Raw genomic sequence first — 25,889 nt, 5'->3', positions numbered from 1 at the left:
AGGACAAGGTGAACGAGCTGGACACTAAAGGGTCCAGAGCAACCTCCTGCGTTCTTCTGGATAAGGATCCAAAAGCTTGAGGGCTCACCCATCGATCCCGACAGCCTCAAGATCTTCCATCCGGACCCTGTGTGTGCACATGCAAGCAGCCCCCGTGTGTGCACATGCAAGCAGCCCCTGTGTGTGCACATGCAAGCAGCCCCCGTGTGTGCACATGCAAGCAGCCCCCGTGTGTGCACATGCAAGCAGCCCCCCTGTGTGCACATGCAAGCAGCCCCCGTGGGTGCACATGCAAGCACCCCCCGTGTGTGCACATGCAAGCAGCCCCCGTGTGTGCACATGCAAGCAGCCCCCGTGTGTGCACATGCAAGCAGCCCCCGTGTGTGCACATGCAAGCAGCCCCCGTGTGTGCACATGCAAGCAGCCCCGTGTGTGCACATGCAAGCAGCCCCCGTGTGTGCACATGCAAGCAGCCCCCGTGTGTGCACATGCAAGCAGCCCCCGTGGGTGCACATGCAAGCAGCCCCCGTGTGTGCACATGCATGCAGCCCCCGTGTGTGCACAAGCAAGCAGCCCCCGTGTGTGCACATGCAAGCAGCCCCCGTGGGTGCACATGCAAGCAGCCCCCGTGTGTGCACATGCAATCAGCCCCCGTGTTGGGCACATGCAAGTGAAGGCACGAGTCAGGCTCCCAATGGAAGGGACCAGAGACGGCTGGCAGCATTTGGAACAAGAGCAAGAAGTTGTCTGCGAGAGCAGGACTGCCTCATCCAGATGCACAAAAGCTTTGTCATGACAGTGTCAAGAAGGCTGCCAGATGTGCTTGATTACAATGCAGCTACGGCGGTGGCTCGCTCACTGACATGATTACAGCCTTGCAGCTTTATAAGGAACATTCGAAAATCAAGGGGTGCGAGGATAAAGAGTCAACACAAACGCCAGTATTTTTTTAGGACCTCAAAACTGTGTCTCCTTAACACAACATATCTATGATCGGTCAAGGGTGAGGAACATTGCTATCCTCAGGACTTGCACCCTAAGCTGAGAGAGTTTTTATTCAATGTTCCTTCATCCTGATGCATTTCCAATCACTGCTGAGACATTCACGAGGCCCTCGTGATGTCCTGCTGAGGCATTCAAAGGTCCTGGTTTCGCCGTGCAGGGCTATCCCAGCCTGTCCTACGAGCTCTAAAAAGCCCCTCTGTCTTGATACTGACAGGACCACAGAGCTGTAACAAAGAACCTCTAATCTGGCCTTCACTGTGTCCTGACCTTCAAGTAAAATATCCACCATGAAAACATGTCACCTCTGTATGCACTGGTAGCCCAGTCCTAAGACACCCACAGAGTTTGTACAATACCCTTCTGATTTGTCTTGCACGTTGCACTAATCTTTCAATCGTGAGACATTCACAGTGCTCTATGTCTTGTGCATTGCACCAATCTTTCAATAGTGAGACATTCACAGTGCTCTATGTCTTGTGCATTGCACCAATCTTTCAATCGTGAGACATTCACAGTGCTCTATGTCTTGTGCATTGCACCAATCTTTCAATCGTGAGACATCAACAGTGCTCTCACAACACACAGCTACAAGCACTGACATTAGGCACTAATTTCCCTTCACTAACACAGTTATACAACTCTTGCAGTGCACATCTGTAGTGACCTGCACAATGCACTTCTATCTCACTAGTGAGACATCCACAACGTTCTCAATACACAGCTAGAAGCACTGACATTAGGCACTGATTTCCCTTCACTGACACAGTTATACGACTCTTGCAGTGCACATCTATAGTGACCTGCACCATGCACTACTATCTCACTAGTGAGACATCCAAAACCTTCTCAATACACAGCTAGAAGCACTGACATTAGGCACTGATTTCCCTTCACTAACACAGTTATACAACTCTTGCAGTGCACTGCTATCGTGACATGCACTACTATCTCACTAGTGAGACATCCACAACGTTCTCAATACACAGCTAGAAGCACTGACATTAGGCACTGATTTCCCTTCACTGACACAGTTATTCAACTCTTGCAGTGCACTGCTATAGTGACCTGCACTATGCACTACTATCTCACTAGTGAGACATCCACAACGTTCTCAATACACAGCTAGAAGCACTGACATTAGGCACTGATTTCCCTTCACTAACACAGTTATACGACTCTTGCAGTGCACATCTATAGTGACCTGCACCAGGCACTACTATCTCACTAGTGAGACATCCACAACGTTCTCAATACACAGCTAGAAGCACTGACATTAGGCACTGATATCCCTACACTAACAGTTATACCACTATTGCAGTGCACATCTATAGTGACCTGCACTTCACTGGCACAGTTATATAACTCTTGCAGTGCACTGCTATAGTGCCCTGCACTATGCTCTACTATCTCACTAGTGAGACATCCACAACGTTCTCAATACACAGCTAGAAGCACTGACATTAGGCACTGATTTCCCTTCACTGACACAGTTATACGACTCTTGCAGTGCACATCTATAGTGACCTGCACCATGCACTACTATCTCACTAGTGAGACATCCACAACGTTCTCAATACACAGCTAGAAGCACTGACATTAGGCACTGATTTCCCTTCACTGACACAGTTATACGACTCTTGCAGTGCACTGCTATAGTGACATGCACTACTATCTCACTAGTGAGACATCCACAACATTCTCAATACACAGCTAGAAGCACTGACATTAGGCACTGATATCCCTTCACTGACACAGTTATACAACTCTTGCAGTGCACTGCTATAGTGACATGCACCATGCACTACTATCTCATTAGTGAGACATCAACAGCGCTCTCACGATACACAGCTGCAAGCACTGACATTGGGCACTGATATCCCTTCACTAACACAGTTATACGACTCTTGCAGTGCACATCTATAGTGACCTGCACTTCACTGACACAGTTATATAACTCTTGCAGTGCACTGCTATAGTGACCTGCACTATGCACTACTATCTCACTAGTGAGACATCCACAACGTTCTCAATACACAGCTAGAAGCACTGACATTAGGCACTGATTTCCCTTCACTGACACAGTTATACGACTCTTGCAGCGCACATCTATAGTGACCTGCACCATGCACTACTATCTCACTAGTGAGACACCCACAACGTTCTCAATACACAGCTAGAAGCACTGACATTAGGCACTGATTTCCCTTCACTGACACAGTTATACGACTATTGCAGTGCACTGCTATAGTGACATGCACTACTATCTCACTAGTGAGACATCCACAAAGCTCTCACGTTACACAGCTAGAAGCACTAACATTAGGCACTGATTTCCCTTCACTGACACAGTTGCACGGCTCTTGCAGTGCACTGCTATAGTGACATGCACTACTATCTCACTAGTGAGACATCCACAAAGCTCTCACAATACACAGCTAGAAGCACTAACATTAGGCACTGATTTCCCTTCACTGACACAGTTGCACGGCTCTTGCAGTGCACATCTATAGTGACCTGCACCATGCACTACTATCTCACTAGTGAGACATCCACAAAGCTCTCACAATACACAGCTAGAAGCACTGACATTAGGCACTGATTTGCCTTCACTGACACAGTTGCACGGCTCTTGCAGTGCACCTTGCACTACTACCCCATTACTGAGACATCCACAGAGCTCTCGCAGGGAGTATCTCTTTAACCATTCACTAAGGAAAAGACAGAGATGCCTGAATAAGGAAAGCATACAGAGCTTGTAGGGTTGGTTTCTTGCACATGCAGTAGGACGGGTTGTATCTTCGAATCAAGCATGCATTTACCACGCATGCCTTTACAATGCGGTCAGAACCAGAAATGCATTCCTTGACCATACAAGTCGTTACAACGCTTGCCTAAGGGAAGGTGCTGGACTTTGAAATAGTATCATTTATTATTCAAACTCCAGTCTGCGCAACAGTAGGGAACGTGCTGGACCTAAAGTCCAACATCCGTCCAACAATGCTTTCCCTGCGGGAAGTCATTGTAACGACTGGTGTGGTAATGGAATGCGACACAAAGACGCATACATCGTTTGGACCGCATTGTGAAGGCACAGTGTGGTTCCAGCCGCGTTGTAAAGACTGTTTCTCAGTATGAAGGGATGGCCTCACGTTCTCACTCAAGGGCATCAGATCTTAGTACAGTCCCAAGTTTTATTCAGTTTTGTCTACAGAATTGCAATTCTCATTGCACCACAAAATCTAGCTTTTCACCCCTGAAAGCAGTTGTGAGCACAGCGGCAAGGGTCAGCAACAGCATGAACGGACAACAAGCCCCGGAGCTCATAGACTGCTTCTGCTAAGCCTGGGACCCCACTCCTGAATCTCTCATTTGAGTGCTCTGGACATTTCTTTGATGATTGTCAGATGTATTTACTGAGGACTGATTTGCTATAATGTTTTATGCTTTAATCTTCTATGCGGTTGGTCTGCATTGCTTGCCTCCTTGTAGCTAGGTGTCCGGGCACTGTTGTGATTTATAAATAAATAAACTAAACTAGAAGTAACTCAAAACATCATGTCAGGTTGGGCACCACTCCGCGATCCACACCCACAGATACCCACCATTTTCCTACTTTCATGAATCCCAAATATTTTCTACTGCTTCAAAAAACTAATAAGAGACTCTACACACAAACTCCCCTGAATGTAATAGCAGGCAGGATAAGGGAAGAAACTGATAGACGGGGCAGATTGTGTCCCAGTGGGGCCATGTAATGTAAGGTGTATTTGCAGAGTGCTACTTGTCACCCATGAGAGTGTCCAGGTGATGAGTAGGTGAGTGTAGTCTTGTGGTGAGGCTCGGCCTGAATACAGGCAGTCTTGATGGTCCGGCAAGAAGAGTCATTGAATAGCCAGATCTCCAGCTTCTTGCCATGGCAACTTGGAGGAAATTTACCAAAGACATGCCTGCTCACAGATCATTTTATACTTTCACCTTATACGGTCACTTCCGGGTCATCAGAGACAGTGACAGTATTAGAGAGAGAATTTCCTTTGGGTCTCTGCCTGGTTACTTCTCATGCTTGAGTTGAATTTTTTGCTAAACTCTAATGTTTGCACTCAACCACTCCATGCCTTTCGCTTTATTTTCCCACTTTCTGGTCCTTGCCGCATTGTGCGTAACTACATAGTTTCTGGCTCAAGGTTGGTTGCCGGTCCTCTATTAGGTGTGTTACAGCTTATATCATCGAGGAGAAAGGAGAGTTATTCAAAGTATGAGCTACTGACTCATTGAGACTTAAAATCGCTGATGATTCCACTGTGTTCCCCTCACGCTCTTTTCGTTTTTACCTTCACTGCGCTGGCTGTACAGTTGACAAATTTCGACTCTGAGACTCTTGGCTTTCAGACATATATCATTATCCACAACCGGACCAGCATTTCTCTCCTTCTCTCCCTGGACCGCTTCCCCTAGGTTCTGGGCTAACACTTTGCCTCCCAGGGTTGACTCAGAGTTGGCGGAAAGATGGGGCTCAGCTTAGGATCAACTGGAACTTGCGGCCAGGATCCCTGTTCCCCCTCTTTAAATGTAAAATCACTAAACAGGCTCCAGATGGTACAGAAGATGTCTTCTTAAAACCACAGGCATCACACACAAAGCCAGGCACAATTATTCCCTAGCCTGCCTGGCACAGGACATCAAACTTCTGGGAAAAAATCTCGAAATCCAAGAAAGCAAACAACGCTCTGGAAATCCTACTCTGGAAGAACTTTGCTGTTCTCCCAAGAATCAGAAACCTCGTTCTCTCGCCCCTCAGAACATCAACTCTCACAGTTCTAGTGGCTAAGTGGACTACTGCGCCCACTGTAGGAGCTTGTGTTTGACCTAATGGCCACAGGTTCAAATCCTGGTGGGCCCACTCAGGCTTTTATCCTTCTGAAGTCGATAAAATGAGTACCATTGATTTTGGTAACAATAAACATCCGTTATTCAGTGCCAAGATGCCCACGGGCGAACGGGCGCTTTACAAATACACATGTTATGCGTGAGGTTACTTTGCTTTCATGAAAAGTGTGAATGCTACTTGCTGAACAGTGCACTTGGTCCACAGAGGATGGAGCTGCAGAGCTTTGCTCTCCCTGTGTAACTTCTCAACAGCATTCATAACTGAAGTGAAGCTGAAATACTCTTTCTTCTTCCAAAAAGGCATGAACCCACTCCGTCAGTCTTGTGCACAGTTGGCATTTAATGGTGGCAGCCGGGGGCTTTTGAGGGCAACTCTGAGCCCTGGCACTTATCCTTTACAAATTAAGCACTGCACTTCCCTTGCCATCCTGTGCAAAGGACGAGCAGATCTTTCGCAGCTCTGTATAAAGATGCTCTAGCCTTGGGTGCGTTTTCAGGCTGTGAACGCAGGGAGCAGCTGCAGACACTTCCAGGCCAAGGGCATTTAATTCTGCTGCTTTTTTTCTTCCCCAGAATCCGCCAGCCCACCTGCTCTGGGGGAGTGGGGGAAGTCACCCTTACCCCCCCCCCCCCCCCCCCCCCCCCACCAGCCCAGACAGCCAGACTTTAAGGGCTCCCAGACCGGAAGCCCCTTCACACAGAGCGGCAGATGGGTCATTCAGAAGAAAGCGAGTCAAGCGGGGACACTCAAGAGACATGTTTTGACCAGAACAGTGGCAGGCTACACAAGCCATGAAGAGGCCCTGGGGGACTTCCAGCTGACCATTTACAAATGGGCTCTACAAGATCCAAGCCCTGCCATATGAGTTTTTCAGGATCTACCGACCTCCTATGGAGAGAATTCCAATTAGCCCGTTGAGTGGGCTACAGGGGCCCACTGGAATCAGATTCTGTTTTGACAACCTGTCAGGGGCAGCTCCTCCTAAATAGCAGAGGAGTGTCGCCCCGCCTGCTGCAAGCGCAGCAGGGAAACACTAATCAGCAATGCCCGGGGATTGCCGGCACAGGCCCCCAGCCTCAACATGAGTGCTGGGTTGGCCTGCTCCCACCAATCCTGGAGCTGCTTTCATGCTGAAACAGCATGAGAGCAGCTCCAGGATTGGTCATCAGCATGAGAGTAGCTCCAGGATTGGTTATCAGCATGAGAGCAGCTCCAGGATTGGTCATCAGCATGAGAGTAGCTCCAGGATTGGTTATCAGCATGAGAGCAGCTCCAGGATTGGTCATCAGCATGAGAGCAGCTCCAGGATTGGTCATCAGCATGAGAGCAGCTCCAGGATTGGTCATCAGCATGAGAGTAGCTCAAGGATTGGTCAGAGTTTGCGTTCCACAGGGCAGGAAGGTAAGTCCTTCCCTTTCCTGCTCATGGGCACCACCATCGCCGGGAGGGAGTATCATTTGTGGTGAGTTGGGCACATCGCACCGCCCCATATTTATGTATTGCCAACCGCCACTGCCACCTGCAGTCTTTTATTGATTTTATCTGCTGATCACACATGGTCCAATTTCCAAAAGGCCAAGTTTCTAGTGATCACCTGAGATTTTCATTATAGAGGGCTGAGGAAGTGTGTTTTTTTCTTATACAAAGCTGAAACAAACATCTAAGAGAGATTACCCAGCATATCCTCTCTTACATTTACATACAATTAATCTATATACATATAATTTACGTAGTCGTTGCTTATATAAGGAAAATCTGAAATAGACCTGGCCCTCCTGGACCCACGCTGGAAACCTTTATATGGAATCAAGGTTGTTCCCATTGAAAACCTAAAACATTTTTCCCAACTCCTTGTGACGGTATTTCTTACAGCGGAATGAGGTATTCTTGACAGCTTCGAGAAAAGGGTTCAGGCTTTTACGGCACCCCATCATGTTCTTTAACACCGGGCCTGTTTTAAATTCATTCTTTTTTTTTCTTTTTTTTTCTTGACCCTTACAGTAGCCCCCTCTAAAAAAGCGTGGTGGATTATTTACCTGTCCTTGGAGGACATGTTGGACAGTTTTTGTTAACGGAAAGTTTGTTCTATATCTTCACAATGGATGTGTGTGTTTGTGTAAATTCAGTTCCTTACAGGTTATTTAATACAAAGGAGCCAAATGGCTAAAAACAAAAGCCACATAAAAATGTAAACAAATAAGGAAGAGAAGAATGACAAAACATTCTTCCGGACCAACCACTAGATGGCGGAATACATGCACAGCATATGAATCCAGAAAATGATTTATGCTGCAAAACAATAAATACTTCTAAAATGTGTAAGAAATACTGAGGGATGTCAATGGTGAATGGCTGCTCTGTGATGCCCGGTGGTCATAGGCTCCAGATCTTGGTGCTGCCGGGGTCCACAGTTATAGTGGCGCGGTCCTTTAGGCTGGCTTGTCTCTTTCCAGGCTGACCAGGAGAGTGGTTTTAAGGTCTGGATTTAAACAGCGCAGATGTCACTTAAGCCATGTGGCTTCCAATATACATAGAGTGGGTAAAGGCATGTGTGGTACAGGAATCGTGGTAAAGTCATGTATGGTTAAGATAGCGTTGTAAAGTCTGTTTACGCTATTTGTTAGATTGTTTACTGTGGAGCTGGACAGCCAGGTTCTAAATTCAAACTTTCCCACTAAACCTTCGCCAGGGTATTTAATCTCCCTGTGTCTCAGTGCCCAGGTTGCAAAATCTGGAAGTGCTTCGAAACAAGCTAGTCATCTGTGGTTACTGCTACAAAAAAAGTGAACGCATATTCCTATGTTTTGTATCAACGAAAGCCAAAGAAAAACCACTAATGTTGATGACTACTACATTAGGGTTCATGAGATGAAAATCTGCAATTGCATCACGAACACGAGCCTCCATTGTGAATTAAAGTATGGGGGACAACCCTCATACACATTGTTTGCAAGGGAAAGAAAGCCCTGTGATCCCTACAACTAAGTGTGAGCCTGGAGTCAGGGGTGTTGCAAAATACCCTGGCCAGAAACACTCTGAACAGAAAAGAAGGCCCCAGCGCTTAACCGTGATGGGTGGGATGGAAAGTGCGAAAATCTTGCATATCGTCAAAAGGAAAAAGAGGCAGCAATTTGGTGGGCCGGATGGCGGCATATTCCAGGATGTCTCTTCCACATCCGAAAAGATGTAACAAGCTTGCAAACCCACTCTGAAGGTACAGCCCCATTACAAAGGCCAGGCAGCAATTTTCCACCCAGCTAAATTGAAGGTTGCCAGAAAGGGATGCAATATCTATATTCGGACAAGGAGGTTGCTGCACAGCATTCGTGCGGAAGGCTCTATCGCTCCCTGGAAATTGTAGACCAGCTCCTAAATACGACGTATTTAGCAAGGATTTGGAATTATATCTTGAATTTGAAGATTTTCACCATGTGCACAACAAAGATGGTGGCCCTGAGCCCGGCATCACGTGTCGTACTTACTGTTTTCGTGCAATACGCACTCAAAAGTGGGGAGATCATTTAGTGGTCAAAACAGAACTTGTGAGCCCTTCAAGCCAGAGTGTTCAGGTTAGTTTCTTCATGGCTGCTCCAGATTCCAAGTTACAAGGAGTGGAAAAGTGTACGGGTCATTCTGGTCAGTGGAAACAACCACCTTTGGCTTTCCTATGAGGTGAACCAGGGGCTCTGTTACGCCAGGAGAACACGACAGAAGTGCTGGACAACGCAAGGCGGGTGGTAACTGTGCAGCCCCAATTCCACCCTCGTGATCAAAAAATTGAGTGTCCCTCAGGCAACGTGAGTGTAGCAGGCCTTCCACGTTGCTGCATGTATGACCCCCAACCTACGCGTACATCCATTCCCTGGGCTTCACACTGGCCTTCGCTCTGTAGCCTTCGGGCCGGTCTTCGGGGTCCATGGCGACACGTTTCGACAGGGCACAGGAACCAGTGCTTCTCTTCCTGGTTTCTTCTGTGCCACCTCAAAAGTACATGTCTGGGAGTTTTAGCACCTCTCCACCATGGCTCCTGCACTACGAAGCTGAGGCCCCTCCCTCTTCTGACTGCGTGTCCGAGTCAGTGCGCAAGCTGTAGGCGTATCCTATAAGCAGCATATAGGAAGCAGTACAGGAAAACCTGCCTATAAGCTGTCCAGGATTGGAGTCTTCTAGCAACCCTAGCTACCCTTTCTTGCTGTGCTTTAATGTATTTTTTTGGGTTCTTTGTTTCTGCTTACCTTTCTGGAACTGATGCTGCCTGTCGTAATATCCTTGTTTCCTGTCTGACAGGTTCCTGGTTCTTCTGAATGTACAGTTTGCTTATTGGTGTTTTGTAGATGAGGGCTCGTATCTCCCTCCAGGAATGCAAAAAAGCCTCAGCATCAAGGTTATTGTTCGTGATCACTCCGCTCGTTTCCATGAAGCAGAGAAGACCCAGATCTTAATTCTGCATCTCTAAATATGCTGCTAGTGTTCATGGTTCCTTGTCATATAACAGTTTATTCAAGTGTTTTTTTTGTTTTTTTTTACAAGAGTGGTTATCAGTCAAATTCCCAAAGAACAGGTATCCTTTTCACAAAAAAAAACAAAATTACACCTGGAACAAAAACTAGAAGTCTCATTGACAGACTCACCAAAAAGGCCTGAAGATAGAATCGTTGCCACTGCATCCTCATACTGACCAGGCGTGGAAATTGTGCAAACAAGTTGTTAAGGTGGTTAAAATTGGATTTCTTGTAGAGTTTGGGGAGTGCACCTACTGGCAACATTCTATTTTGCCTGGGACGCTGAACATCTTAGCTTCACACAACAGGTAGTTTCTATGAGAGAACTTTTTCTTTTCCAGTAGCCCCAAAGAATGGTGCAGATTCCTATATGGAGGACTCTTCCCTGGGCCAGAGCCTTGCAAGGCTTCCGTTTCGGGATAACACATCTGGTAGCAGCTGAAAGGTTACAAGGCAGCAGCATGCATGAGCAGTAAATGCAGTCTGAAAAAAATATTTATAATCCACACCACTTTTCGTCCTTCTTGCAATTTACCGATGCGACCATGTTTTTGTGGTAACACAAAGAGGAATGAAAGCCTTATCAGCCTTGTTTGACACAAGAGAAGCACACCTTTACACTGTTGCACACCAGAAACGCACACAGGTCACATTGTTGCACGCCACGCACACAATTCACATGGTTGCACGCCACGCACACAATTCACATGGTTGCACGCCACGCACACAATTCACATGGTTGCACGCCAAGCACACAATTCACATGGTTGCACGCCAAGCACACAATTCACATGGTTGCACGCCACGCACACAATTCACATGGTTGCACGCCAAGCACACAATTGACATTGTTACACGCCACGCACACAGGTCACATTGTTACACGCCACGCACACAGGTCACATTGTTACACGCCACGCACACAATTCACATTGTTGCAGGCCACGCACACAATTCACATGGTTGCACGCCACGCACACAATTCACATTGTTGCACGCCACGCACACAATTCACATTGTTGCAGGCCACGCACACAATTCACATGGTTGCACGCCACGCACACAATTCACATGGTTGCACGCCACGCACACAATTCACATTGTTGCACGCCACGCACACAGGTCACATTGTTACACGCCACGCACACAGGTCACATTGTTACACGCCACGCAAACAATTCACATTGTTGCACGCCACGCACACAATTCACATGGTTGCACGCCACGCACACAATTCACATTGTTGCACGCCACGCACACAATTCACATTGTTGCAGGCCACGCACACAATTCACATGGTTGCACGCCACGCACACAATTCACATGGTTGCACGCCACGCACACAATTCACATGGTTGCACGCCACGCACACAATTCACATGGTTGCACGCCACGCACACAATTCACATGGTTGCACGCCACGCACACAATTCACATGGTTGCACGCCACGCACACAATTCACATGGTTGCACGCCACGCACACAATTCACATGGTTGCACGCCACGCACACAATTCACATGGTTGCACACCACGCACACAATTCACATGGTTGCACGCCACGCACACAATTCACATGGTTGCACGCCACGCACACAATTCACATGGTTGCACGCCACGCACACAATTCACATGGTTGCACGCCACGCACACAATTCACATGGTTGCACGCCACGCACACATGCATATGGCAGTAATGTGATCACTGTGATTTGTGATTTTCCTTTATTGTTATTGTTTTGTTTCTCTGGCCCGGGGAAGGATGCTCAGCATCCCGCGAGGCCTGTGCTCCCACATTCCAGGGCCTCTCCCCGCAGAGCGGAGGGGTTTTGTGTTTCCTATGAGAAGAGATCTAGGCAGACAGCGGAGGAAATCAAAGAAGGCGGTAGAAAGCTGAGCCAAAACCGAGGGGAAAGTCAAACGTGCCAGGGAGAAGATTGGTGGAGAGAGGGGAGAGGAGAGAGGGCTATTTTACACACTTCGGCTGAAGGCAGAGTGCTTAGCCAAGCAGTTTGTAATGAGAAGCAGGGACAACAGGCCCACGGTTGCAGATTTTTGGCTTATTTTGAAATAGTTTGTGTGGAATGGTGTTGTGTTTGGCCTCCATATCTAGGAGGAATAGTAGGACGCTGTTTTGAGATATTGTTTCCAGACTTCAGAGGGCAGAGGAATGTTGGAGCAGAGAAGAGCTCGAGGAAGGGTCCGCGTGGGAAAGCGAGAGTGCCCGGGGGCTGTGGTTGTGTTAGATGATGCACAGTGGTGCCTTGCTGTTTATGAGTTGTGTCAGAGTGATGAGTGTCCTCAGAGAGTATGGCTGTGTCTGGAGGTGTTTCTGTGGAAGATGTATGTACCAGTCAGACAGACAGACTCAGGCAGAAATAGTAGTGTTTCCCTGCCTGTGCCTGCCCGCGCACAAGTGAATAGCCTTTTGTGCACAGTGTTCAAGCATGTGCATAATATGACATTGGATAGCACCTATCTATTTTGGGTTGCTCGTATGTGTCCAGTTTTGAGGTGATCGGCCCATGGGAGCTGATGTCATGTCCAGGTTCAGATGCTCTTACGTGGACCAGATACAACAGCTTCCCTTTGGAACCTTGACAAAGCTGAATATAGACTTATTAGGTTCCAATGCAAGTGTTGACCGAGTGTTGGGGATCTCCGTCAGCCTGGGCGTATCTGAAAGAGGGTGTCCGTGTGTGGCGTTCAGGAGGAGTGTGTGCGTTGTACGGCCAGGCGAACATCGCAATCTACGCTGACCAAAGGGCATAATGCAGTATTTCACGTACGATTTTCAGTAAAATTTTCCCTCAATGGTACTCATTTTATCGACCTCAAATGGATACCCACCGGGATTTGAACATGTGCCCATGAGGTCGAACACAGGCCCCTGCAGTGGCTGCTTTAGTCCACTGAGCTACCAGTGTCTGCAATAAAGTAACATTTCAAAATAAGAAGGAGAAACCCTTTTTGGAAAAGGGAAGGGTATTGTGTAAAACAAAAATATAAGGTTCCCTTTTCACATGTTCGGAAAAAGAGACTTAGGTCTCTAGGCGTTTAAAGGAGAAGCACAAGGTGAGCCAACAGGTGTATCCCCAGTTGCATATGAGTCTACAAATTTACAATATAATTTTAGCGAGCCTTAATCAAATAAATCTTGAAAATCAATATTAAAGATTACTAAGGATGTTATATACTAGACGTACAGTAGTTTAAAAAATATATTTTTTATTTGAAATTATTATTTTCTGTTCATACAAAACATATCAAGTGAATTTACACATTTATTCATAAAAACCATTAAAAACATTTGATGCAGCAAGGTTATCACATAAATTGACAAAATATTAAAAAATCCACAATGTAACGAATTTATCACACAGAAAAATTGTCGACGCGGCGTTTCGGTGATTTGAGTCGTCACCTTCTTCAGGACAGTATTTATGAATTAAAATCACTATAAATTTAAAACACAAAGAAACAATGTTATCATTATTGTTTTGCTGCTATCATGAGTTTCAGTAGAACATAACATTATTCTAGTTCTCTCTGTAGTCCTTTACATATTTCACCTCCTTATTTACATTTTCTATATACTGTACCTATTATAGTTTCTATAACATCCTTCTTCATTTACACACACTTCTATATTCAGGGTAAACATTAATCTCTAAGGGATACTATTCTGGAGACACATCTACACAGTATTTGTAACTCCCGCAACTGTTGTGTGGTCACACCTTTGCCGTTCCATCCCTACAGGACATGGTTGTTTTTTCTCTCACCGGCAATAAAGTAACACCCGCCGTGTAAACCAAATCACTTTTGCAGAGGCACACAAAATCCTACAGTGAGCCAAACGATGGAGAGTCACAAACTCTACACAATCAAACAAGCCCTGTCTTTTCTGATATTAAGAGTGCATTTGATAAGAATGTCAAAGTGTTTTTGTGTTATAATATATCTGTCAGCGCTGCGACGGCATTTTAACGATTATACGGCGCTACAAATATTTCCATAACACATGTAACTGTTCTATTGCGTGATTGACAGATCAGCTCTACATAGAATCCCAGCTTTGCCTTGGCACGTCTGTGTATGGGGGATTATCCGACTGTGTACTGCACGTCATCCATAAAGTATGCCTGCTTTGTGTCGCAGGGCCCATCCAGGGGTATTCGCCTGTGCGTAGGAGTTGGAATATTTCCTACCGTCGGGGCCCCTGTTCAAACACGGAGGCAAAGGACTGAACCCGGGTAGATCCAAAAAGGTAATTAAAGGTGATGTATTTCCTGTTTGATTGTAAGTGTCGTTTCGAGGAGCTGAACCCTCCGCCGGGGCCCTCTGCTCGTTACGCCTCATCCCTCGTCTTGCAGTCTGCCGCGCGCCCCGCGGCGCCAGGACTGATCACCTTACAAGAGAGTGACAGGAACTAATAACAGGGCACAATTACCCTGCACAGGTAACTTTCACGGCGCTGGCCCATCACCTCGATCATTAAGTGTGAGTCACGCAGACTCCGCCCACATGGCCCTGAGCGGGCAAGCGGGCGTTGGGGGGCGGGGTGGGGGGGAGCCACGGAGCTCTGATCCCACAGCGCCCACGTGTGGCCACCGCCTCCTTCCTATGGGCATTAGTTGTCGACATAAAAGAAGGACTATCCGAGCCAAGTGTTCCCCTTAAGGCACATTCCTCCTACCTGCTGTCTCCCTCGACTACCTTCCCGCCTTTCTCCGCCCGGCCCACCCAGTGAGGTTAAAATGATTCTAATAAATACGGAATTAATAACATGACAAAATACGCCCCTGGTTGTGGCCCTACATCGAGTGAACTGTGCCTGTTGACCTCCCGGATTTGGGGACTTCAGTTGGGAGGGCGAATACCTACCGGTCAACCGCTTGATTTAAAATGTGGGTGAATTCAAGGGGTTTGAGTGGGATCCCGTTAAGGTGAAGGGAGAATGAACACTTTTTGTTGGAGGAGATACAGGTTTGAAAAGCGGGTGGCCCTAATAAAGTCTATGGTGAATAGAAGTAAAAAGCGGGTGACAAGTGACAACCACCAAATGTGGGTGAGAGTTAACAGGTATGAGCAAATGTTGGACTCGATTTGTGACCCGCCCTCTCCAACGAGGACTGGAGAGCGTGGCTAAAAAAATGACATGGCACAGAATTCTGTCTTGTGGTACAGTTGGTCACTGGAACCACAAATTGGCAGTAGAGTTCTCATCCCAGCTTCTAAATTCGTTGTACCAGACTCTGTGACACTGAGCACATATGTGTAAGGTTAAAATATATTATCCAACCTGAAGTATTAACCAGACTTGTACATTATCAACGAGACTTGTGTTGTGCCCCTTAGAAGCGCGAGCAGGGCCAAATCAAATAGTGCCTAGATCTGACTTTACTAGAATTTTCAGTGATACAAGATCATAGTATTCAGCTCACTGTAGGAAAATTCCCTGAACTGATGCGCCTGACCCATGACCTAGCAGTCATTACTTCAAAAGTTACAGTTTCGGTGTTTGTAGCGGATTGTCCACTAGGCGGCGCTGTTCCTAAATGCGATGAATCCAACTGGTGTGGTACAATAAGCACAGAAATGAAGGTATGTAACATGGTCAGTTTTGAGGTTTTCTAGTGGATTTTTAAGTCTGACATTTGAGACATTTTTAACTGTGTTGGCAGACTTGTTTTGCCCCCAAATCACAGCATACTTAGAGGAGCTTTTGGCCGCGGGGCTTTATTCAGGGGTCTGTTAAATTGCCACACACCTTTCGCCTACCACAGCGTACAGCATGGGGCAACGAAGCAGCTCACTGCTCCCATTGGCTCCCTTGACTTTGGGTTACAGCACAAAACCTGCGCTCTTAGTTCAAATTTACCTAAAACTGTTCCTTTCTTTTATGTTACAAAGGCATGCAGCAGTGGGTCAGCCCTCTATTGCAATCAGCATCCTTCGTGCTGAGTGACTGCACAAAAACTGTCACATTCTGTAAAACAATTCCTTTCTCTTCAGTTGTGAACATGGTTCCAAGTGTACTTTTTACACTTTCTCAATGTTTTGCATTCACTGTAACTACCCGTTATTTATTTTGCTTGCACTCTTTTTTTTTAAAAGTTTGTTATAAAATGCTTAAATGAAATTATATCACTGCCGCTGTCTGTTATTTGAGTAATATGTTAGGTTGTGGTTTATTCTTGTCTCTATCACAAAAATAATAAAATGCATAGTACAACTGAAAGGCTTGTTTAAAAAACATCACTAGTAAAAAAAGGCACATTATCTAATGTTTTTTAAATTTAAAATTTTTATTTCAAGCATAATGCAGTCACATTTAGGCGACTGCATATTTTTTGTGTGGCATATGCTTGCAACAAAAAAGAAACAAAAAAATTAACCATCACACCAGCTTAAAGGTCAGATCTATTGACTTTGCCAATGCCTGTTTTTAGGCCTCGCCTACCAGTGAGTACACGCTCTATGTTGGCAAAAAAAACGATTGTCAGCTTAAAGTGGGCTTAGCGCCCGCCCATTGCTTACCACTGGTTGGCTTTATTGTCATGAAAATGTGCCTACTTTTTATTTGTTAGCTTGTGTGGGCTTTACTTCCGCTTGTGTTTTTTTGCCCCGTTCAAGCATGGACGTATTACTTGTGTCCTTCCACTGCTCACTTTCGAAGCACTGCTTGTTTCTTTTTGTTTAAGAACTCCGCAAGTGTGCTTGTGATTTCCAGCTGTCTCCCTCGTGTACTGAGCTTCTCTCCTCCGCTGCACTCCATGTTGGTCTCTCTCCTGTGTGCTTCTCCTTTGGCCCAACTATGTTGTGCTCGCCCTCATGTGATTCTCCTCCTGGTTGCATGCTTGCCTGTATGCTTCCCACAACATCCCACGTTCTCCTCTCTAGCCCATTCTCCACTGCACTCTCTCTCTTGCCCATGTTGTTTCACCTGCCCTTCACTTTGCTTTTCCCTCCTTCGCCCTCCTCGTTGCTTTTGTCCTCTACCGTCCATGTTGCTTCTGCCACCACGTTACTTCGCCCCTTTACCGATTCCTTGCTCACCCGCACCTTCCATGTTGTTTATCCCTACCCGAACCTCCAAAAAAGAAGTTAAAGCTTGTGCACCACTTTTAAAAAATGTTTCATTTACAATCCAACTTGGATTGGTAAATAAAAAGGAAAACAAATATGTAGGTGGCATGCATGTTATGTGCGCCTACAAAATGAGCCAAGTGGATCCATAATAGCACCCTTTTTTGTTTACTTCTTAGCCATGGTACACAGCATCAAGGATGCAGTATAGTATCACTAAGAAACATTGCCAAAATCTGTAGGTCCCAAAGGCAAGACCTAATGGCTTTGCCAATGTTTGTTTCCTGTAGTAGGTATGATAACTTTGGTGCTGAATGTTGCAGCTTGGATATTTGCCAATCCACAATTCCAGATTATTTTGCCAGTATGAATAATAATGTTTTATTTCTAGGTCTCACATATCAGACAGAGTAAGTTGAGCAGTTGTGAAAGATATATTGTGGGCTTACCAAGAACTTACAGGGGCTTTCAGCACAGCAGCTGCTTACCACTGGTTGACTGTATTGCCATTCTCATGTCCTGCCCATCTTGTGTCTCCTTCTCCCCTGGCTCATAGCATCTTAACCATCCCTTTGACTGGCTGAATTGTATTTTTCCACTCCCCACTTTTATGAAATGTTTCTCTTTTTAGTTAAGTATATGTATTTTCCAGCTCACTCTCTCGTGTTGTGCTCCCCACCCAAATGTCTGCCCCTCGGCATTCCGCATTGCTCTCTCACACGTGTTACTCACACGCCCTCCCTCTCCCGTGTACTTCCCCCATCCATTTTACAATGTCCTTTTCTTCGTGTACCATTCCCCCACCTGTGCTGCTCTCACCCTCATGTGCTTCTTCCTGCTGTGTTGCTCGTACCCTCATGTGCAGCTTGCTTTTGCCCTTGTGTCCTTCTCACCCACCCATGTTATCTCACTGATTGCCATGACACAGCCTTTGCACCTTCAAAATGTACAAAAATTCCAGGCTACCTGCCAGGGTTAATGAGGATGTCTTCTAGATGGACATAGCGAGGAGAAGGGGCCTTGTGTCCAAGACGTCATCCAGGTACCCAGGAGACCCGGCTTCTTATTCTGGCATACGCACTAGGCCAAAATGATACGCACTAGGCCAAAATGATGTGATGCTGATCAAATTACTATCTATCCTTACCACTGATTCCATGACATACATATCCTGCTAGTTGTGCCTCCTGAAAGGCATGCCACCACTGCACCATCCAGTTATCAGCCAAGTTTCAATGTTGCCCACCTCACATATATGTTAATTTCTATAGAGTACTTCTTGCCACGAGGACCTCAGCGCGGAAGCCCAAGGCCCTGGGCCACCACCGAGCTCCATGGGTCCCTTATACAGATGCTGGTATCACATCATCCCCCCTCTTACCTTCTCACTATCATCTTCAAGATTCTGTAGGAGCCCTTGATGAGGATCAGCGCCTCCTGCCGGGAGCCGTAGAGCGGAGTGCCATTGATATTCACCAGCTCGTCCCCAATCTGCATCATGCGGCACAGCGCGGCTTTACCACCATCTTCAATCTACGGTCAAAAGAAAGAACAGGTTTGTGGGACTGTACTTCATGGTACCATTGAGGGATGCAATGAGGCCTTTCACCAGTCCAAGCTTAGGAGACTCGAGCAACTGTGAAATACCAAAGGTTTGCGATGGCCTTGGCTGGCGTGCACACTTCAGCACGCGCACTGCACACCACAGAGCATGCTCCTGTCTGTAGCATAGAATAAACACACTAGGACAATGGCATTACTGCATATCAATGGGGGTGTCACCATGCAAAGTAGGGAGCGGCCACACTTCATTGCATGGCACTAACTGTGCACCTGTGTAATGGGTACTAAAGAAGGAGCACGCAAACCTCTGTAGTGCTTTTTGTCCTACTCAAGGAGCTGTGTAAGCACTAAAATGGACCTCATATACCCTTTGCCCTCCCAGGGCGCATTTGAGCCATTAAAATTCTCTTTTTGCATCTATAGTTAAATTAACACGTAGCTTATGTATAAGGCACTTCCCTTCTCTTAAGAGGACCCCAGAGGGCATTCTGGGAAAATAAATAAGCATAACATCACCCTATAAGTCCATGTCAGAAGGGACACTGTATTCAAATTCAGGGATTTCCTTTTAGAAATTGTTGTTTTCAGGTGTCTTAGTCCAGTTGGTTCAAACGAAATGAATCAGGATTCAAAATTCAGGTGTTATTATATATGCTTAGTTAATAAAAAAAACATTGCATAAAGATCACAATAAAATTCATCTCAAAACTTGCAATTAAATCCATCTGAAAGTCTTGTGATTAAGTGTAATGCTGGTGCTATGCTAACAAGCACTTTTACACAGAGGGCACAAACCAGGAATACATCGATTTTGGAAAAGGGGGTGGTGATGGACAGAGTTTCTGAATGATGCAGAATACTCTTACCCAGTCAAGAGATCAGGGCTTGATCCATCACCGTTTTTTAGCTCACTGCACCATCCCAGCTCAGAACCTGGCTACATGCAAATTAGTCTGTTCCTGTCCCAGTGCATGATGGGAACAGGGCAAACCAAACTACCAAGCCAATTCTTATACTGGGATGGAAACAAGCTTCCGGGGACCGGTTTCTGGCATTTCAGCCGTCGTCGGCCCGGCTTGCTTGAATCCTGATGGTGCAATGAGCAAGGGACTCACATCTGAGTATACCCTCCCACACTTAGTGTGGACAAAATCGATTTTGGAAAAACAACTCCCAAAAAGAAATAGGGCATGTATCAGGAACACAACTCCCAGAAAACACTAGGGCATGAATCAGGAACACAACACCCAGAAAACACTAGGGCATGAATCAGGAACACAACTCCCAGAAAACACTAGGGCATGAATAAGGGATACAACTCCCAGGAAGAACTAGGGCATGAATCAGGAACACAACTCCCAGAAAACACTAGGGCATGAATCAGGAACACAACTCCCAGAAACACTAGGTCATGAATAAGGGATACAACTCCCAGGAAGAACTAGGGCATGAATCATGAATACAACTCCCAGAAAACACTAGGGCATTAATCGGGAATACAACTCCCAGAAAACACTAGGGCATGAATCAGGAACACAACTCCCAGAAAACACTAGGGCATGAATCAGGGATACAACTCCCAGGAAGAACTAGGGCATGAATCAGGAACACAACTCCCAGAAAACACTAGGGCATGAATCAGGGATACAACTCCCAGGAAGAACTAGGGCATGAATCAGGAATACAACTCCCAGAAAACACTAGGGCATGAATCAGGGATACAACTCCCAGGAATAACTAGGGCATGAATCAGGAACACAACTCCCAGAAAACACTAGGGCATGAATCAGGAACACAACTCCCAGGAAGAACTAGGGCATGAATCAGGAACACAACTCCCAGAAAACACTAGGGCATGAATCAGGGATACAACTCCCAGGAAGAACTAGGGCATGAATCAGGGATACAACTCCCAGGAAGAACTAGGGCATGAATCAGGAATACAACTCCCAGAAAACACTAGGGCATGAATCAGGAACACAACTCCCAGGAAGAACTAGGGCATGAATCAGGAACTCAACTCCCAGAAAACACAAGGGCATGAATCAGGGATACAACTCCCAGGAAGAACTAGGGCATGAATCAGGAACTCAACTCCCAGAAAACACTAGGGCATGATTCAGGGATACAACTCCCAGGAAGAACTAGGGCATGAATCAGGAACACAACTCTCAGAAAACACTAGGGCATGAATCAGGGATACAACTCCCAGGAAGAACTAGGGCATGAATCAGGAATACAACTCCCAGAAAACACTAGGGCATGAATCAGGGATACAACTCCCAGGAAGAACTAGGGCATGAATCAGGAACACAACTCCCAGAAAACACTAGGGCATGAATCAGGAACACAACTCCCAGAAAACACTAGGGCATGAATCAGGGACACAACTCCCAGGAAGAACTAGGGCATGAATCAGGAACACAACTCCCAGAAAACACTAGGGCATGAATCAGGAACACAACTCCCAGGAAGAACTAGGGCATGAATCAGGAATACAACTCCCAGAAAACACTAGGGCATGAATCAGGAACACAACTCCCAGAAAACACTAGGGCATGAATCAGGAACACAACTCCCAGGAAGAACTAGGGCATGAATCAGGAACACAACTCCCAGAAAACACTAGGGCATGAATCAGGGACACAACTCCCAGGAAGAACTAGGGCATGAATCAGGAACACAACTCCCAGAAAACACTAGGGCATGAATCAGGGACACAACTCCCAGGAAGAACTAGGGCATGAATCAGGAATACAACTCCCAGAAAACACTAGGGCGTGAATCAGGAACACAACTCCCAGGAAGAACTAGGGCATGAATCAGGAATACAACTCCCAGAAAACACTAGGGCATGAATCAGGAACACAACTCCCAGGAAGAACTAGGGCATGAATCAGGAATACAACTCCCAGAAAACACTAGGGCATGAATCAGGGATACAACTCCCAGGAAGAACTAGGGCATGAATCAGGGATACAACTCCCAGAAAACACTAGGGCATGAATCAGGGATACGACTCCCAGGAAGAACTAGGGCATGAATCAGGAACACAACTCCCAGAAAACACTAGGGCATGAATCAGGAACACAACTCACAGGAAGAACTAGGGCATGAATCAGGAACACAACTCCCAGAAAACACTAGGGCATGAATCAGGGACACAACTCCCAGGAAGAACTAGGGCATGAATCAGGAACACAACTCCCTGAAAACACTAGGGCATGAATCAGGGACACAACTCCCAGGAAGAACTAGGGCATGAATCAGGAATACAACTCCCAGAAAACACTAGGGCATGAATCAGGAACACAACTCCCAGGAAGAACTAGGGCATGAATCAGGAATACAACTCCCAGAAAACACTAGGGCATGAATCAGGAACACAACTCCCAGGAAGAACTAGGGCATGAATCAGGAATACAACTCCCAGAAAACACTAGGGCATGAATCAGGGACACAACTCCCAGGAAGAACTAGGGCATGAATCAGGAACACAACTCCCAGAAAACACTAGGGCATGAATCAGGAACACAACTCCCAGGAAGAACTAGGGCATGAATCAGGAATACAACTCCCAGAAAACACTAGGGCATGAATCAGGACCACAACTCCCAGGAAGAACTAGGGCATGAATCAGGAATACAACTCCCAGAAAACACTAGGGCATGAATCAGGGATACAACTCCCAGGAAGAACTAGGGCATGAATCAGGGATACAACTCCCAGAAAACACTAGGGCATGAATCAGGGACACAACTCCCAGGAAGAACTAGGGCATGAATCAGGAATACAACTCCCAGAAAACACTAGGGCATGAATCAGGGATACAACTTCCAGGAAGAACTAGGGCATGAATCAGGAATACAACTCCCAGAAAACACTAGGGCATGAATCAGGGATACAACTCCCAGGGCATGAATCAGGGACACAACTCCCAGGAAGAACTAGGGCATGAATCAGGAATACAACTCCCAGAAAACACTAGGGCATGAATCAGGGATACAACTTCCAGGAAGAACTAGGGCATGAATCAGGAATACAACTCCCAGAAAACACTAGGGCATGAATCAGGGATACAACTCCCAGGAAGAACTAGGCTGTTCAAGTAAAGCCCTGGACCTGGAAATTATGTTCCTGATGGCATGGAGTCATCTGGTATGTAGTAAGTAGCTGATCCAGTTTGTTGCGATTGCTTGGTTGTGTTGGTTTGTGGTACTTCTGAGACTAGAATGTTTTGTGTGGCGGATGTGTGCTTCAGTAATGATGTAGTGCCTTGTAGTGGCGCTTGTGCATGTGGTGCAGGGGCAGCTAACTTCGTAGCACAGGGCTCACGGTTCGATCCCCGGCTCTGGCGGCAGCTCAGCTCAGAAAGCTGTTTATTTGGTCCCATTGCCTCTTTGTCGGTGTATTCTATGCTGGTGAGCGCTGGTCATGGATTCATGCTGTTCCATTCGAAGCATGAGCAATTGTAGTCCTATTTCTATGTTTGTGGAATGTTCCTGTTAGTGTTTTGCAAAGTTTAGTCACACTATGTAGTAATGTAAAAACTAGCATTAGAAAGGTAACACTAACTCAGCTCCTCACACAGACTTCTAATCAGAGCGCCTGGTCCACCCTTGTTCTCTTGGAAATATTAGCTAGTCTGGGCGCCTAGAAACCTAGATAAGTTGGCGCTGTACAAGAGAACAAATGCAATCTCTCTGAAGAGCAAGACGGCGACTGGTGGGACGGCCACCACGCGGGGGGCTCATTCAGATGCCGTTAATTCTGCACAAAAGGTGACATTGAGTTGTCCAGAGGGTGGGGGGAGGGAGGTCTGAATTTTTTTACGCATGAGCGCGACTCAGAAAATTCCGCACCAGCACTAGCCCGGGGCTGGTGAACCAAGGTTGGGTGCGTCCAATTAGCCGTGATTTTACTAATGGGCTGGAAGGATAACCGCGCCAGTGTGCAGCGCGGCTGCATCAGGCCAGCAGGGAACAGGGCAAGGCTCACACCACTCCATCAGCGCCTCATTAGGGCCGGCCATAGGGGGTCACTGAAACTGACGCGAGGCGCTATGTTCACGTGGACTCGGCACCCAGGTGCCAACCACCCCCCAAACCCTCAAAAAAACACAGCTACATGCTTTGCATAACAAACACTTAAGCAGAAAGGAGCTAAACATACACATATATGTGTACCAGTGTTATACATTTGTAACTGAAATCGTTCTGTTTTTTTTTTATTTGTGTTGGGTTTTCGGCGCGGCCTACTTCCAAAGAACAGAGGACAGCTTCATTGAACTATTTTATTACAGCCGGAGTCTCAGGAGTGCGGAGGCTGTATACAGTCAGAACAGCATAGAGTGCGGATATAAAGTTAAAAGGGCATTAAAGAAACACGGGGGGGGGGGGTGCGTGGGGGAGAGGGGACGTGCATTTGGGACACAACTCTCTTCAGTTGGCTGTCAGAGATCTAAATTGCACACATTTACAATGCGAGGCAGAGGAAATGACGATTTGGTCAGAATTATACGAACAATCAATGTATTGCTCTTCGAGATGGATTGAGGAATAACGCCGCAGGCCTTCGAAGCGCGCTGCCATCTGCAGGTCACCGTTCAAACCCCTTTAAGGCCAACTCAAACTTCCGTCTTTCACTGACCATTTACAGCGCATAAAAATTGAATAAGTGTCAAATGAAGCACTATACAAAACAGATTGTGTCTCCATGTTCATTAGATAGCTATCTACAAACTAACCGGCATTCCCAGTATATCTGTGTGGTAAAAATGGAAATTTGTGGTGTCCTGCTATTCACAATACACGACTCGACTTTAACTTTAAATCTGGCAAGAAGGCCGCTCGACTCCCTCACACTGAGACGACAGGCACGCACAGGCTTGGTGGCAGATCAATTTGCTTCAAAGATCAGCTTTGCCAACTCATGGTCGCCATGTTCCACGAACTGCACCATGTGGTACCACATGTATGCTCTAGATATGTCCACAGAAGTGGCAGGATGCCCCTGCCCTAGGACTCACGTCCCACTGTCGCCAGACGAATTGCCGCAAGGTGACTGAGACACCCTGTGTCTGAGCCAGACCTCTCTATTTTCGCAGGACCGCTCGTGAGTAGTTCATGAAGTCCAGGTTTTTAGGTATCGCCTAAAACAGCACATCCGCTGTGGTTTGCAAGACATATTGTTATCTTACAAGGGGCTTAGAGTCCACCCATTGCTTACTATTGGGTGGCTTCACTGTCAATCGCATTTGCTTGCTTCTCATTTGTTAGTTGTGTGAGCTTCCTTTCCTCCTCTTGTGTTTGTTCCTCCCCTGGAGGATTACTGTGGGGCATATTACCAAGCAATAGCGATAATTATCGCTATTGCTTGGTTAGAGACAAAAATTTACTGCTGAGCTGCGGCGATTCTTATCGCAGATAAACCTTGGTATTACCAAGGTTTATCGCAAATGCAATAAAAATCGGCCGCAATGCATGAATATCGCTGAAAAGTCAGCGATAATCATGCATTACAGAGCTAATGCTCTTAGCCATGTTATCCACCTACCATTGGATAACATGGCTAAGAACTGCTCAGGGCAGGTGTTAGCTTTTGGAGATATTCGCGCTTAGCGCGAATATCTCCATAAGTTGGTAATAGGAGATAGCGATGTTAGCGACCGTTTCCAGTCGCTAACATCTTGGCACGCCCACTTTGCATGTCATTAGTGATAATTATCACTGACATGCAAAGTGGGGCCCAAGATGGTGGCTATCTCCTACTAGCTGTCACTAACTGGTGTTAGCGACAGCTAGGTAATAGGGAGATAATTTTATCTCCGCTTTCTTGGCT

At 46.4% G+C, this 25,889-nt stretch overlaps 1 protein-coding gene across 1 annotated transcript in view; it reads right to left on the bottom strand.

The window, feature by feature from the left end:
* Window positions 1-25,889, bottom strand: part of SHROOM4 (shroom family member 4) — a 308,392-nt gene that overhangs the window by 205,225 nt on the left and 77,278 nt on the right. The window contains exon 2 of the mRNA XM_086942015.1: window positions 18,868-19,019. Coding sequence (XP_086798141.1) covers window positions 18,868-19,019 — 152 coding nt within the window. The remainder of the gene's footprint in view (window positions 1-18,867; window positions 19,020-25,889) is intronic.

Source organism: Lissotriton vulgaris, chromosome 10, assembly GCF_964263255.1.
Source record: "Lissotriton vulgaris chromosome 10, aLisVul1.2, whole genome shotgun sequence".
Classification (NCBI taxonomy): domain Eukaryota; kingdom Metazoa; phylum Chordata; class Amphibia; order Caudata; family Salamandridae; genus Lissotriton; species Lissotriton vulgaris.
Note: the sequence above shows the minus strand (reverse complement) of the source record. Positions and strands in the feature narration are given on the sequence as shown.